Source organism: Fusarium falciforme, chromosome 10, assembly GCF_026873545.1.
Source record: "Fusarium falciforme chromosome 10, complete sequence".
Lineage (NCBI taxonomy): Eukaryota > Fungi > Ascomycota > Sordariomycetes > Hypocreales > Nectriaceae > Fusarium > Fusarium falciforme.
In genome coordinates this window covers 884,097-897,754 of record NC_070553.1, presented here as the reverse complement: position 1 = coordinate 897,754, position 13,658 = coordinate 884,097, and the positions used below count along the sequence as shown (strand labels likewise).

The 13,658-nt window shown below is 52.0% G+C and overlaps 4 protein-coding genes across 4 annotated transcripts; 1 reads left to right on the top strand and 3 right to left on the bottom strand.

Moving 5' to 3' along the window:
* Positions 1–579: 579 nt before the first annotated feature.
* NCS54_01216500 (MFS domain-containing protein) lies at positions 580–2,114 on the bottom strand (the record flags this gene model as incomplete). Its single annotated transcript, XM_053157411.1, has 2 exons — positions 580–801; positions 855–2,114. The coding sequence occupies 2 exons, from the start codon at positions 2,112–2,114 to the stop codon at positions 580–582; spliced, it is 1,482 nt and encodes a 493-aa protein (XP_053013386.1).
* Positions 2,115–2,877: 763 nt separating this feature from the next.
* On the bottom strand, positions 2,878–5,045 carry NCS54_01216400 (Zn(2)-C6 fungal-type domain-containing protein; the record flags this gene model as incomplete). The annotated part of the gene is made up of 5 exons (XM_053157410.1): positions 2,878–3,755; positions 3,805–4,144; positions 4,192–4,873; positions 4,931–4,957; positions 4,999–5,045. 5 exons carry the CDS (start codon positions 5,043–5,045, stop codon positions 2,878–2,880), a joined length of 1,974 nt encoding a protein of 657 aa, XP_053013385.1.
* Positions 5,046–5,636: 591 nt separating this feature from the next.
* Positions 5,637–9,695, top strand: NCS54_01216300 (Hypothetical protein; the record flags this gene model as incomplete). The annotated part of the gene is made up of 3 exons (XM_053157409.1): positions 5,637–6,614; positions 6,673–8,802; positions 8,859–9,695. The coding sequence occupies 3 exons, from the start codon at positions 5,637–5,639 to the stop codon at positions 9,693–9,695; spliced, it is 3,945 nt and encodes a 1,314-aa protein (XP_053013384.1).
* Positions 9,696–11,011: 1,316 nt separating this feature from the next.
* Positions 11,012–13,503, bottom strand: NCS54_01216200 (Fn3-like domain-containing protein; the record flags this gene model as incomplete). Its single annotated transcript, XM_053157408.1, has 2 exons — positions 11,012–13,302; positions 13,365–13,503. The coding sequence occupies 2 exons, from the start codon at positions 13,501–13,503 to the stop codon at positions 11,012–11,014; spliced, it is 2,430 nt and encodes an 809-aa protein (XP_053013383.1).
* Between the last annotated feature and the right edge of the window lie 155 nt (positions 13,504–13,658).

Below are 13,658 nucleotides of genomic sequence, written 5' to 3'. Positions count from 1 at the left end.
CGTATGGCCGCATCATGTCATCGGGTAGAGGCTAGTGGTTCACTGTGGCCTGTCACCGACTGCCAAGTCTCAATCAGCCTTTCTGCCTGAGGTACGTAGTTCGCCAGCCGACATGATCTAGACCCTGTTTCAAGTGGTGGATGTTCCGGATTGCCGATTGGGGCTGGTGTTTTCGATGGCGCGAGGCACCTACATGTAGGCAGGGAGTTGTAAGGTATTTGGATGGCTGTTTTTGCCTTGGCGTGAACGCCACCACCAGCTGAAGGCTTGGAGGACAAGGCGCACTCGATAGCCGCTGTCACAGTTGTGGGATGAGACAAGTACAATGTGAAAAGCAAAGTAAATACTGGGAGGTTACAGGACAGAGGCTTATACATATTCATATCTCATTCAATTTTCGCTTTAAAGCGGTTGTGCCATGTATTGCGATACAATCCAGCTCGTTCAGTCATTGTGGTAGACCTGTCGATTGACTCTGTCACTGCGATTTACTAAGGTAATTTGACTATTATCCAACTCTTCTGCATATTAAAAAGCAGTATATACGAATTAAACCCATGCATCTTCCAGCCCGTTGACTTAGTATGTGTAGTGGAACCGGGGGTTGTGCTCTCCCAACTCCTCGGCCTCCTCCTCAGTAAGACCTTGGATCCTGTGATCCTCCTTACCAGCCATCTTTCGCTTGTTCTGGTGGCGGAAAAAGGCCCAGAATGATAGATAGATAACCGAAGACATGGCAATCAAGGCCATGGAGACTGCGTGTCCCTTGACGAAACGAGGGCCTTCATGGGTTTTGTACAACTGCAACAATGTCAGACAGTGTTCCTCAATTGACTGGAGCAGATGAAACTTACAAATGGGGCCGGGATACCGGCAGAGTTTCCGATGGTCAGCTGAAGACCGGTTGCGACCGTACGCTTTCCATATCGAGGGTTGTTGCTTGGGAGCCAAGCGAGGGGAAGTCCAACGACCACGTACAAGCCCATGGCCGCGAGGAGGCAGCCAAAATACTTGACACCTCCCGGAGCTGTGCTAACCAAAACAGCATATCCAGTGGTACAGACAAGGCCGAAAATCACAGTAAAGACTGCACGGCGTTGACTGCGGTCAGAGAGCCAGGCCACAATGATGTAGCTGATGGCTCCCAGTGCATAGCAAGGGATCGTAAGAGCCTGGACCTGCGCGGTGCTCCAATCACCAAGGCCTCGGATAATAGTAGGCAAGAAAGTCGAGTAGCCGTAGAGAATAACATCTCCGCCAAACTGACCAATGCAGAACAGCCAGATCTTCCAGTCCTTGAGGCCCGCATACACATCCTCCTTGTGCATCTGGTCTGACGACTTGGTGTGTCCAATCTGCTGTCGCATGCGCAGATCGATGAGCTCGCGTTCGTTGATGGTCAAGTAGTGAGCCGAATCAGGCGTGTCGGCCAACCAGAACCAGATTGAGATGCCCAGGATTACGGTGGGAATGCCTTCAAGGATGATGATCCATCGCCAACCGCGTAGCCCAACAACGCCATCCATGTGGCCGATGCCATAAGCGAGGAGTCCACCCATGGAACCGGCAATGGCAGCTGACACGAAGAGGTAGCCGATTCGGAGGGCGTACTCGCGCTTTGTGTAGAACATGGTGAGGTAAATGGTCAGACCGGGGAATAGACCACCTTCGAGGGCACCGAGGATCACGCGACAGGCCACCAGGCTCTTGTAGTCCTGCACGATGCCCGTCAAAGTTGCGACAATTCCCCAAGCAGTCGTGATGAACGCGATCCAGCGCGACGGAGTGAATTTTTTAATGACCAAGTTGGAAGGCAGCTCTGACAGAATGTACGTGACGAATAGCACCGAGACTGCGATCTGGTACTGGTCGCCGGTGAGACCGAGGTCTTCTTCCATACCGTAAAGTCGAGCGTTGCCAATGTTGACGCGATCTAGGAAGCTGAGAAGGTAGAGAAGCATGACGGGAGGAACAATCCATCTGTCGAGTTTGCGGAGGAGAGCCTTTTCGGCTGCTGGGTCGATGTAGATGTCATCTTGAGCGGTGCGTTGCTGCTCCTCGATTTCCTTGTCAGGGAGCGTGTCGGAAAGTGCTGCATCGATCTTTGAAGCCATGATTGCAGAAGATGAAGAAAGGTGATGGAGCAGAGGGTGGAAAATGTCAAACAGAGAGCCGGGTCATGGACCATTTATGGGCCTCGTTACTCCACAATACCCCGGATCTTAAAAGATAGTGAGGGGAATCTTGTCTGGAGATATCACCAGATTGTTCATGGATGGAGACCAGGATAAGACCGGGATGGGATCCCGTAGTTCTCGACGACCTGCCTTGTCGGGGTGGAGAGGGTCCGGTCCGTGAGGGGTTTGCCGGTGACATGAATCAGTTGCAACCGGTATTTTGTGTCTTGCCGATCTTTTTCGAGGCAAGGCTTTGACGTCACTGGCTGGTGTGCCGCAAGGTTTTCTCCGCCCGAGTTAAGATTGCATGGAATCCTTCTCGAAACGAGGATAAAAGGGTCAGGTGCTGGGTTTCACGCGAGTCATTTAAACAGACCCCGGTAGATACGGATATATCTCATAACAAACTCCGATAACAAACTTATGATTTTCTGCCTTGACCTATCTCGGACCCTTGTTCTGGTTCCCATTGTTTAGATAGGCGATATCTACAAGCGAGTATACCCGTGGCAACTTTGAACTTGCCGACCGATAATACTGTTACGTTATCGACTAGTCTATTTGTAGCAGGTATTCCGTAACTGGTTGATAGCCGGCCGATCAAGGAGCATAGTAAGACAGAGTAATTGCAGGGAGTGCTTCGTTCGCTTGTCAATCATTTCAGTCGAGGTATCATCGTCATCTAACCCGAAAGCCCGCTTTATGCGCCGAACTGGAACTGCTCCTCAATCTCAGAGGCAAACTCTTTCCAAGTGCCATTCTCTGAGAACAGAGCATCCAACCACTGTACTTGATTCCCATCTAGAAAACTACCAAGGAGAGGATTGCCGAGAACGTCGACATTAGCATAGTTAATGATACCCAAATCTCCTCCTGCACCGCTCGGCATGTTCATGGTCGCTTGCAAGTGATGTCCTGCATCCATCGTAGCATTTGGCGTTGCATCCACTTGACCAGCAACCGGAGGCTTCTCGATGCATACGGGGTCTAGTCGACCAGTGGCTCTCAGGTTCGAGACTCCTGCCTGAATTTGCGATAACCTCTCGCAAAAGTCGACAGCAGGAATGTTTCCATCAGTCTTGAGCGACCGAAGCACGCTCAGCAGGGTTTCGAGATGATCCGAGTTGACAGCCGTTGGCTTCATAACGGCCGACATGATCAGAATCATGGCCGCTGAAAAGATGTGATGTGCATCCCAGTACCCAAAAGTAGCCATTGAACCATCAAGGAACAGGCCTTCGACGATTCGGCTTGATGCTTGGGCCGCATTCACACAGCTCTCTGCCAAAGCCAAGGTAATAGAAGAGACGCTCTGGCGTGGGGGCACATCCTCTCGCACCTTGGAACCCAACTGGAATTGCATCTTGAAGAGATGTAAAAGGACAGGGCGGGTTGTTTGGATGATGCATTGGTTGTAGGCAAGATGAAGACTTGCGACAGGTCGAGGCGTGCCTCGTTCTTTGATTCGCATTTCAGGCGGCAGCTCGTCGTTCCATGCTCGAAGTTGTTTCAAGATGCCATGTACCTGATGGATATAGAGCCCGTTCGTAGCTTTCGGTATACCGTAGATATGTGTCACTGAAGAGCCAAGTTAGAACAAGTCAGGAAGCAAGATGTGACAACTCACGGATGTTCCCGATAATTCGCGCGAGCTTGATGTTGATAATGAGGTTCTGGGGGTCCAAGAATTCTGCCATCTCTTCCCTTGTCAGACCGTCCATACTTGGCATCTCGACGTCGATATCCTCGTCTCTGACCGTGATGGGTTGACCAAGCTTCGAGGCCGAGAATCGGTCAAAGAAGTAAAGCACCCACCACGTTCGCCGACGGCTTTCTCGTTCGACCGGGGTGAGAGTTGTATGTCTTGAAGCGGACCGATGCATGCCTAGACTCTGAGCAAGCCTCATGGCGATGCCACTATAGCAGTATGCAGTTCTGATTCGACCGAGAATATTGGACGCCCATGCCTGGTTGAATGTTAGCAGGGTAAGACTAATCGGACCCTTCCCTTTACCAATAACGTCAGAACCTCGACCTGCATCAGAGAGGGTTCCTCATAGGCGTCTTGATTCTCTTGGAGCAAGTTCACTGCCCGCACATAATAGTCTGTGCCGGGCACTCTGTTGTTGTCACCGACGCCTCTTCTATGTGTGTAGATCTCCCCCAGAGCCATCAGAGCGTAGAACTTGCATAGCCATAGTGTCGAGGGCATCAGCTCCCGTCGATATACAGCATCAATCTCTCGCATGAACGTGACTTCTAGAAATAGAGGATGGTAATTGCCAATGAAGCGTCGAGCAACGTTCAACAGGAGCTTGACGTGCATCCGCTCAGGAAACTCGGGGCCTTCTTCTGGAGGCATTCGACCATGTGTATTCAGACGATAGTAGTTGGATAAGCCGGCTGAGGACGGTGTGTAGGTGTCGTCTAGGCACGACATGAGTCGGTTACTAAAGGCAGCACATGATGCTTCTCCGATGAAGCCTGGCTCTGATGAACGCTCATGAACGGGCTTCTCTGGTTGACGATCGAATAGGGGATTGAAAAGATTGCTCTCCTCTTTAGACAGCGATGGGGGTTCGTCCTCGGTCTCGTTATCGTCGAAAGGGGTGTTGAAGCTCTGCTCGCTCTCGGGTGTTGGGTTCTGAGTAACTGCACGTAGTCGTTTGCTGTCTGCCTCGAGCTTCTTGAGGTAGCTAAAGGAGAGTATTCAGATGAGTACATGGAGTCTGACACACTGCCGGAGCACACACCTTTCGGAGATTGTAATCTTTCGCTCCCTGGCAGGGAATTGACACTCGTTAACCCTGCTGGTACTCACGCACGACTGACACGGCTGGGTCCCTGAGCATTTGATCTTTTGAACATGACATCTATGGCAGCTGCAGTGATTCTTAGTTAGAATATCTTGTACGTAAGATGCCAGAAGTAGGCGAGATGCTCACGCTGCCAGCAGTCTTCTGGGTCGTCTGGTGGTCTGGACGCTCATCCTGGGTGCGTGACGAACTGGGTGGATTCCATTCGTATGCCTGGTCAACCCACAGGTAAATGGAACAGACTCGGTCTTCCGGAGTGCGGGTCCGATGGATGTCTTGACTCCGGGGTAGTCGGCCTGGCTTCGAGTCGAGTTGCCGGTTGGTGAGCTTAGAGAGCCGAGGACGGAGGTGGAGACGTCGGCAAGTGTCACGTTACCGAGTGGGTCTACCGGCTATTTCAACTTTGCCGATGACTAAGCTTTGAACCGACCAATACCGTCTTCGGGAGACGACGCCCAGGATTGCATCACGGAGATTCCCCCACAACATTGAGGCTTCATCATTGCACTGGGCATTGATATAATACACCATGGAGGCGGTCAAGATCCAGATAATCCTACAACTTCTTCTCCATCCCAGTCATCCTCCCCCACCCTGAACAGCTCCTCCTACTTCCTCCTCCACGACTCCTTCACAATTCACAATGGCAACTCAAGGCATTCGCATCGCCATCGACCGTGGCGGCACCTTTACAGATGCCTGGGCAGAGGTTCCTGGGCGAAGCGAGCACATAGTCTTCAAGATCCTCTCAGTGTGCCCAGATGAGTACGACGACGCTCCGACAGAATGCATCAGACAGATCCTCGAGATTGCCTTGGAGAAGTCCATTCCCAAAGGATCTCTATTAGATCTCGAGCCCATCGAGTCCATTCGCATGGGAACAACAGTCGCCACAAATGCTCTCTTAGAACGAAAGGGAGACAGAGTCGCATTCCTTGCTACAAAGGGGTTCCGAGATATCCTTCTTATCGGCAACCAGACCAGACCAGACCTATTCGATCTTGCTGTCCGGAGATTAGAGCAACTCTACGAGACCGTGGTTGAGGTCGATGAGCGAGTTACAATTGAGGGTGCCAGCGAAGCACCAGAAAATGCACCCATCGATGTTGCATCAGACCCTGCCCTTGTTATGGGCCAGACCGGAGAAGTCGTGAGGATCATGAAGAAGCCAGATCTCGCCACTGTGCGGGCCGATCTCGAGAAGCTCAAAGCCCAAGGTTTTAAGAACGTGGCCATCGGTCTCATGCACTCTTATACCTACCCAGAACACGAACTCCAGGTCAAGAACCTCGCCGAAGAGATGGGCTTCAAGGTTTCTGCTTCTTCCGTTCTTCAGTCCATGGCCAAGTATGTGCCTCGAAGTCAATCTGCCGTTGCCGACGCCTATCTTACACCTATGACTATGGCCTATCTTGATGGCTTCCGCAAGAACTTCAAGGGCCAATTGGAGGACGAGAGTGCGAATAAGCTTCTTATCTGCCAGTCTGATGGCGGCCTGACGAGTTGGTCCAAGTTCACCGGACTGAGAGGCGTACTGAGTGGTCCTGCTGGAGGCGTTGTCGGTTTGTCGAGGACATGCTACGATGATGCTGACGGCACACCAGTGCTAGGCTTTGATATGGTATGTGAAGGCCTCGTTTCGCTATTTTTTTCTCTCTTCCTTCTAACCGTTTCTCCAGGGCGGTACAAGCACGGATGTTGCCAGATACTCCGGTGCCCTTGAACACATTTTCGAGAGTACCATTGCTGAGGTCACGATCCAAACTCCTCAACTCGACATCAACACCGTCGCCGCTGGTGGTGGCTCTATCCTGGCTTGGGAGAACGGTCTCCTCAAGGTCGGCCCCAGCAGTGCTGGTGCGAATCCAGGACCTGCGTGCTACGGAAGAGGAGGTCCCTTGACCGTGACGGACGCCAACTTCCTCCTCGGCCGAATCATCCCCGATTTCTTCCCCCGAAGACTGGATCTCGACATTGTCAAGTCCAAGTTTGCCGCTCTCACGGACGTCGTCAACCGCGAGAAGGATGGTGGCGAGCCCTTCACCCCAGAGACACTGGCTCTTGGCTTCCTCGCTATTGCGAATGCCACCATGACTCGACCTATCCGAACTCTTAGCGAAGGCCGCGGCTATGGAGCGGCTAGTCATAACCTTGGTTGCTTTGGTGGTGCCGGTGGACAGCACGCCGTCTTTATCGCCCGCGATCTCGGTATTAAGCGAGCCATCATTCCCTGCTACTCAAGCATCTTGTCAGCGTATGGAATGGCCCTGGCTGATGTCGTTGTCGAGAACCAAGAGCCTGCAGCAATCACCTTCTCCAAGGAGGTTGTGCCTGAGGTGAAGGCAAGACTCGACTCTCTATCATCCCAGGGAGCTAAGGGCCTGGAATCTCAAGGCTTTGATGCCAAGTCAACCGAGCACGAATACTTCCTCAACATGAGATATAAGGGAAGCGATACATCCCTCATGATCCCCGTTTCTTCTCGCGTGGAGGATGCTGGTGATGCCTTCACCGCGAGACATACGCAGGAGTTTGGATTCTCCCAGTCCCGAGACATCTTGATCGATGATGTTCGTGTTCGAAGTGTGGGCAAGTCTCGTGTGCTCAACATCTCCAGTCCGTTCGCAGAGCTTAAGAAGTACAACTCTGACGGCTTGACTCCTGTGCCCACGCCCATCTTTTCACGGAAGATCTTCTTCGAGAAGCATGGCTGGACTCAAACAAGTGTCTATGAGCTCAAGTCGATCAGCCCCGGAGTTCATATCACTGGTCCTGCTATGATCATCGATAAGACGCAGACTATCGTTGTCGATCATCTGAGCAAGGCTGTCGTCCTTCCTGAGCATGTTGTCCTCGAGGTGGATAAGGCTGAACAGCAAAGCGTCACTACTCAGACAGTCGATCCTGTGCAGCTCAGTGTTTTCGGCCACCGCTTCATGACGGTTGCGGAGCAGATGGGACACACGATGGAAAAGACGTCCATTTCGGTCAATATTAAGGAACGACTGGATTACTCGTGTGCCATCTTCTCTGCGGATGGAGGCCTCGTTGCCAATGCTCCTCATGTTCCCAGCCATCTTGGATCCATGAGCACAGCCATCGCCTACCAAGCACAGCGATACAAGGCTGGTGAGCTGAAGCCTGGTGATGTCATCATCAGCAACCATCCCACAGCTGGCGGTACACATCTGCCGGATATCACAACCATCACTCCCGTCTTTGACGATGAAGAGAACCCTAAGGAGATCATCTTTTTTGTCGCCAACCGTGGTCACCACGCCGATATTGGCGGCATCGTTCCAGGTTCCATGCCGCCAAACTCAACTGAGCTGTGGCAGGAGGGCGCCGCCATCGAGTCGTTCAAGATGATTGACCAGGGCGTGTTCGATGAGGCTGGTCTCATCAAGCGTCTGTATGACGAGCCTGCTTCCTACCCTGGCTGCAGTGGAACACGTACACTGAACGAAAATATTGCCGATCTCAAGGCCGCCGTTGCTTCCAACCAAAAGGGAATTGAGCTGATTCGGGCTCTGATCAAGGAGTTTACCTGGCCCGTTGTGCAGCTTTACATGCATGCTATTCAGGACAATGCCGCTCAGTCAGTCCGCGACCTGCTCAAGCAGTTTGCCGTCAAGCATGAGGGCGGTGTTCTTGAGGCCACCGAGTACAACGACGACGGCATTCCTTTCAAGCTCAAGGTTACCATCGACAAGGACACTGGCGAGGCTGTTTTCGATTTCACTGGTACAGGCCCCGAGCACTCGGGCAACCTCAATGCTCCCCCTACTTGCTCATACTCTGTCATCATGGTAAGTTTCGCTTCACCGCCTACCTCCAGGTTATTGGTCGCTAACATTCTCAACAGTACTGCCTCCGATCCATGATCTCGACAGATATCCCGCTCAACCAGGGCTGCCTCAAGCCGATCAAGGTTGTTTGCCCCAAGAACACCATTCTGTCTCCCTCGCCAACTGCCGGCACCGTCGGTTGCACCACGGAGACATCTCAGAAGGTGGCCGATCTAGTTCTCCGCGCCTTCAACGCCGCAGCCGCCTCCCAAGGCACAATGAACAACCTCAGCTTTGGCTGTGGTGGCACTGACCCCGTCACTGGGGAGGTCACCAAGGGCTTCGGATACTACGAGACCATCTGTGGTGGTGCTGGAGCTGGTCAGGGCTGGCACGGTGCCAGCGCTGTTCACACGCACATGACGAACACACGCATCACAGATCCAGAGATTTTGGAGAAACGGTATCCCGTGATTCTTCACGAGTTCTCCATCCGCAAGGGAAGTGGTGGTGATGGTCAATGGCGAGGTGGTGATGGATGTATTCGGGAGATGGAGTTCCGAATGCCGCTCCAGGTTTCCGTCCTCACAGACCGAAGAGTCACCGCACCATATGGACTCGAAGGTGGAGAGGATGGCCAGCGAGGCCAGAACATCTGGGTCCGCAAGGATGCCGTCACCGGCGCGACAAGGCAGGTTTCACTTGGACCACGCAAGACGTCGCATTTCGGGGTTGGGGATCGTGTCATTATCATGACTCCTGGAGGAGGAGGTTTTGGCCCTGCGCCGTCAAAGGATGGGGTCAAAGTACCTCAATCGTTGGGTGCTGGTTTGGAGATTAAGGAGCGAGATGCGAGGTCATTGTTAACGAATGGGTCTTTGGGAGTGAGACATAGCATTGCCACTGGAAATTAGTCATTAAGTAAATTGCCCTGTTGCATGGAATTGAAAACAGTTAAATCAGTTGCCCTTAATATCTCTCTGGAAAAGAGCCTATGACTGCTTTGTTCTTGCACCGTGGTACAAGTGAAGAGTGGGAGAGTTAAGCACAGGCCTGCTGGCGCAAAGTCAGTCGCATGTGTGGGTGTATTCGCGTTGGTTTGCCCTTATGTATGACTCACAAAGACTTGAACCAGAGTTGTGCAAGCCATAACTAATACTTATGGACGAGTAATCTATAAGAGCATAAGACTTATGTATCATTTATTTAACCTATGATAAAAGAATCATGCTCTTAGAGGAGTATCTTAAAGATACGTACCCTAAACTGTTGCGAGGAACGCTGTGGCCTCCTAATGTCGCTTTGATATAGATGGCAACAATAGGTGGCCGCCGCCATACATGCGAATGGATGCGAACTCAGGATGCCATAGATGTCGTTGGACTCGACCCTGGATAGTCATAGAAGGGTGGTTGCGATGCTTGATGACGATATTCCATGTGAACCACCAGCTGCGTCACCCAGCAGACACGTTTTCCATCCCAGTCCAATCGACATGTGATTATATGACCCACGGGTCGACCGTCTAAAAGGGCTCTGGTGTAGCAGTAGTTGGCATGCGCAGGCAAGCATTGATCTCGAAGTCGCTTCGGGTTGATCCTGACACACTTCCCTGTTGTAAACATCAGAGAGTTGGCCTTGACAAGACGTAGGGCACCACGGCTTACCGGCCGGACCTGTGCCATTGCCCCAGAAGCCACAGTGCCCCCTAAATAGGATGGCGGTATCCTCTAGCATCTCGCCCGTCACGCCCTTCTGGGAGAAGGTCTGCAACGAGAGCGACAGTTTGCTAAGATTTCATTTTACCAAGGCCGGGAAATCGAGAGTAGAAACCGAATGAGCACGTACGGAGGTGGAGGAGACGAGGCGTTATAGAGGAGCCACGTTCGGCAATAAAATAAGATTTTCGCAAGGCGTAATTGCGCATGTCACATCTTGCCCAACACATTTCAGAGCCATTGCTGTCAACATGCATGACATACGTGTTCTTTTACGCCAAGGAGGCTTTTTTTTTTTTTTTTTTCTTTTCGCAGATAAGGTCTATTTGAGGAGCATGAATGCATTGCTCTATTGACTCGGGGCTTATTCAAAGGGATATTGACATGAGAAGTATACGGCTTACTCTGCTCTATTGAATCGCACCCCATTCTACGCCATGGAACGTATCTGTGAAATTGAAAGACTCCAATATACTGTTATTCAGGACACTTTGTCACTATGGACGATTACCTCAGTTCAAGGTAAAGTTTCCGCGAAGCTGGATATCCAAAACACTCTTGCCCACCATGACGTCGTACGAACCCCTATTAAGAACCCACTGCTGCCTAACGGTATCCCAGGAGCTGAGGTCACGCCTCTGCAGGGGAAATGTGAAATTGTTACTCGCTCCTGGGACAAGCGTCTTCTTCTCGAAACCGCGGAGGACCTTGGATGGCCCGTCGCCAGGGAGATGCAGGTACAGCTGAGCAACCTCGGCGGATGTAAAGTTGCCCGTGTTCTTAATTGTACAAGTTACGGAACCAATTTGATCCCAGAGTGAGCTGACCCCACCTTCCAACACGATTTTCGGGTTAGGTGGGAGGAGACTGGCAGACTCATCAACGTCGACCATCAGGTTGGAGTATTCAAATGTCGTGTAAGTCAAACCGAATCCAAATTCGAACCTCGGCTTGATACTATAATGTTCAAAGTGCTTATAATCAATAAAGACACCTTCAGTAAAGTTGCTTTGAGGGTAATACGGTGTCTCATCACTCGGAAAGCCCGGGTCTAGGATAGATCCATAGTCCGACTCTTGCTTGGCTATCATGTAGGGTAGTCTCCCGGATGGAGACTGTCTTCCATACAGGATCTCTACCAAGGCACGACCAGAATCTTGACCTGGAAGGTGGGCCATGATGACGGCCGTGACGTTGGGGTGCTCGATCCAAGGGTCAACAAGCCGGATGCCTGCTGCGTGCACCACAACCATTGTGTTGCGGCACTTGGACGCCACAGATGTGACGAGGTGATCCGAGTAAGGGTCGGTCAGGTTTTTGCGGTCGTGGCTCTCGGACGCCATCGCGTTAATGAAGACCAAGCAAGCTTCGGAAGCTGGGTTGACGTTTGGGGTGAAGGATACCGTGTCCCAAAAGAGAAATGTTCCATCATCGTATGCTTGACGTTTCAGTGCATCCAGAGGTGCATCGATTACGCCTGTCGAAGAACCAGAGCCTCCACCAGAAATAAGAGTTCCGTTGAGAAAGACAGAAGGCCCAACTTGGCTCATGTCTAGGCTCGCGCCGAAAAGCGAGAATAGGGTATCGTTGGTGAATAGACTACCATTAAGGTAGCGTTGGCCACCTCCGAATCCCATCGCCCAAAGTGTGAAGGGGTTAGGATCGGGCGTGTTCAGGTTCTGTGCTGCAGCGTCGTACCCAAACACGGAGAGGAAGCGAGGCTTCTTCAGAGGCAGAGCGTTGTTGACGTTTTTGACGAGAACATGGCCTTCGATGGCGCTTTGCAGGATGACGGCATTGGAAGCAGGATCTCGGGCTTCGACGTAGTCATGAGGCTTTGTCGGGTCGATGGGGAAGCCAACACCAGGCTTGGTACCATTCAAAGCACCGTACTTCAGCCAAGAAGCAACGATACGAGTCGCCATGTCGTCAAGACGAGAAGCATCCACTGAGTCATTGTTGACCATCTCAACCAGACTGCCCTCTTTGCCGTTCCACAGGGGAGCCACTGGCATGACAACGTCCAGACCAGCATTGGCGCTCGCCACGCCGCTCTTGTGCTCATACCAATCCGTGACGACAAAGCCCTGGAATCCAAGCTCTTCCTTCAAGAGGCCGTTTATAAGCTTACTGTTCTGGCAGGAATAGCTGTTGTTGACACGATTGTAGGCGCACATGACAGATCCAGCTCCTGCGTGAATAGCATCGTAAAAAGGCCACAGGTAAAGTTCGTGCATCGTCTTGTCATCGAGATTAGACGAGACAGAGGCATTGAACTTGTGGGGAAGAAACTCGGGAGCCTTGCGGCTGGTTTCTTGTTCGTTTGCGATTAAGTGCTTTACACAAGCAATGACCGACTTCTGTAGACCCTGGACCGTCGGACGAATCAAGGCGCCCGTCAGGTAAGGGTCGTTGCTCGGAGATTCCCAGTTTCGTCCTCCCTTGACAACTCTCCCCAAACCACCGATCGAAGGGGCCAAGGCGACGTTGGCTCCCTTGCGCTTGAACTCCGCTCCCAGATGAAGAGCTCTGGCGTAGGCTAGTTCTCGGTTCCAGCTGGCGCCGACGTGAAGGCCTGGGGGATACGAGTTGACGCCCTCCTGCGCCCGCACTCCGGCGCTCGCATCGGCGTAGCATAGGCCAGGAACGTTGAGGCGTGGTACACTGCCACCATTTCCGCCACAGCCGTTGATACCTTCGTAGCCACTGGTGAGGTTTGCTTTTTCTTCGATGGTCATTTGGGAAACAAATAACCGAGCTTGCTTGAATGCTTCCTGCCAGTCACCCAGACCAGTAGCGGGAGCTGAATGGATAAGTATAAGTCTCACGGGGTGAAACAGTGACTGATTGGTGAATAAGACTTACGAGAAGGGTAGACAGGAGGTGAACGGCCGTAGCTCCAAAACCTCTCGAGCTCCTCGTGACAAGAGGCGCTCTCGTTGGCGCATTGGACCGCATAAGCGGGTGCTCCCAACGCAACTGCAAGAACTACAAGAAGCTTCATGGTGTAGCCAGGTACTGGTGGGAGTTGATTTGATTGGAATGAACAAAGGGCGTTGAGGCCATGTAGATCTTGTTCACATCATGACCGTACGTAAGCTTCCCTCTTTATAATGGATAGGTTGGGCATCCCCGTACCCCGGAACCCCGCGGTAATAG